This window comes from Geospiza fortis, unplaced genomic scaffold (assembly GCF_000277835.1).
Source record: "Geospiza fortis unplaced genomic scaffold, GeoFor_1.0 scaffold193, whole genome shotgun sequence".
Classification (NCBI taxonomy): Eukaryota; Metazoa; Chordata; class Aves; order Passeriformes; family Thraupidae; genus Geospiza; species Geospiza fortis.
In genome coordinates, this window is record NW_005054523.1 from 500,463 (window position 1) to 501,187 (window position 725).

A 725-nucleotide genomic window follows, 5' to 3' on the forward strand; every position below is an offset into this window, starting at 1 on the left:
CGAGGCCGGGCCAGCTGGGCACTCACCGAGCGGCAGGCGCAGCGTGATGTTGTTGCAGAAGTCAGTGTAGCAGCACTCGGTCCTGGTGATGTTCTTGGAGCTGTGGCAGAAGACCTGTGCGTGCAGCTCGGGCAGGGACACGCAGGACTTGACCACCTCCTCGCGCCCGTTGCTCAGCATCACCGAGGCCCAGCAGGCGCCCTCCGTCTGGCACGTGAAGTTGGTGTGCTCGCACAGCTGGCACACGCACTGCAGGCCTGCAAGCAGGGCACAGCTGGGCACAGCTGGCTGGGGGCACGCAGAGCCCCAGGGCGCCGCACCAGCTGCTGCCCAGGGCGCCCCGCGAGCTCTGGCATGGGGTCAGTGCTGGGAACGGGGTGCTGGGTGCAGCCGGGCCCGGGGCACCCCAGCAGCACGGGTCCCCAGCACCCACACGTGACAAGTGTTTAAATCTCGGTCCCAGGGGATTTTAGAGGTGTCATCTGTCTTTTGTGGTGGAGAAGAATGGCCACCCCAAAAAGCAGCTCCCCTGAAAGCTGGCTCCCAAAACCACAGCACCCCTTGCCTGTCCCATCACCTGCCCACAGCAGCCACCCCAGCCCAGCTGTGCCAGAGCCCACTGGCTGAGACACAGAGGGGCAGAGCCCCGAGCCAGGTGAAACACTCAGCACCCCAGCATGGGCACAGGGACAGACTCCTCCTCCTCCTCCTCCCCATGTGCCCTG

The 725-nt window shown here is 65.5% G+C and overlaps 1 protein-coding gene across 2 annotated transcripts in view; it reads right to left on the reverse strand.

Annotated features, from left to right (window-relative positions):
- Positions 1–264, reverse strand: part of ACVR1C (activin A receptor type 1C) — a 12,775-nt gene extending 12,511 nt beyond the window's left edge. For both annotated transcript variants that reach the window (XM_005429104.1, XM_005429103.1), the window contains exon 1: positions 27–264. In XM_005429104.1, the coding sequence (XP_005429161.1) occupies positions 27–180 (154 nt within the window). In that variant the 5' untranslated portion in view covers positions 181–264. The remainder of the gene's footprint in view (positions 1–26) is intronic.
- Positions 265–725: the final 461 nt, after the last annotated feature.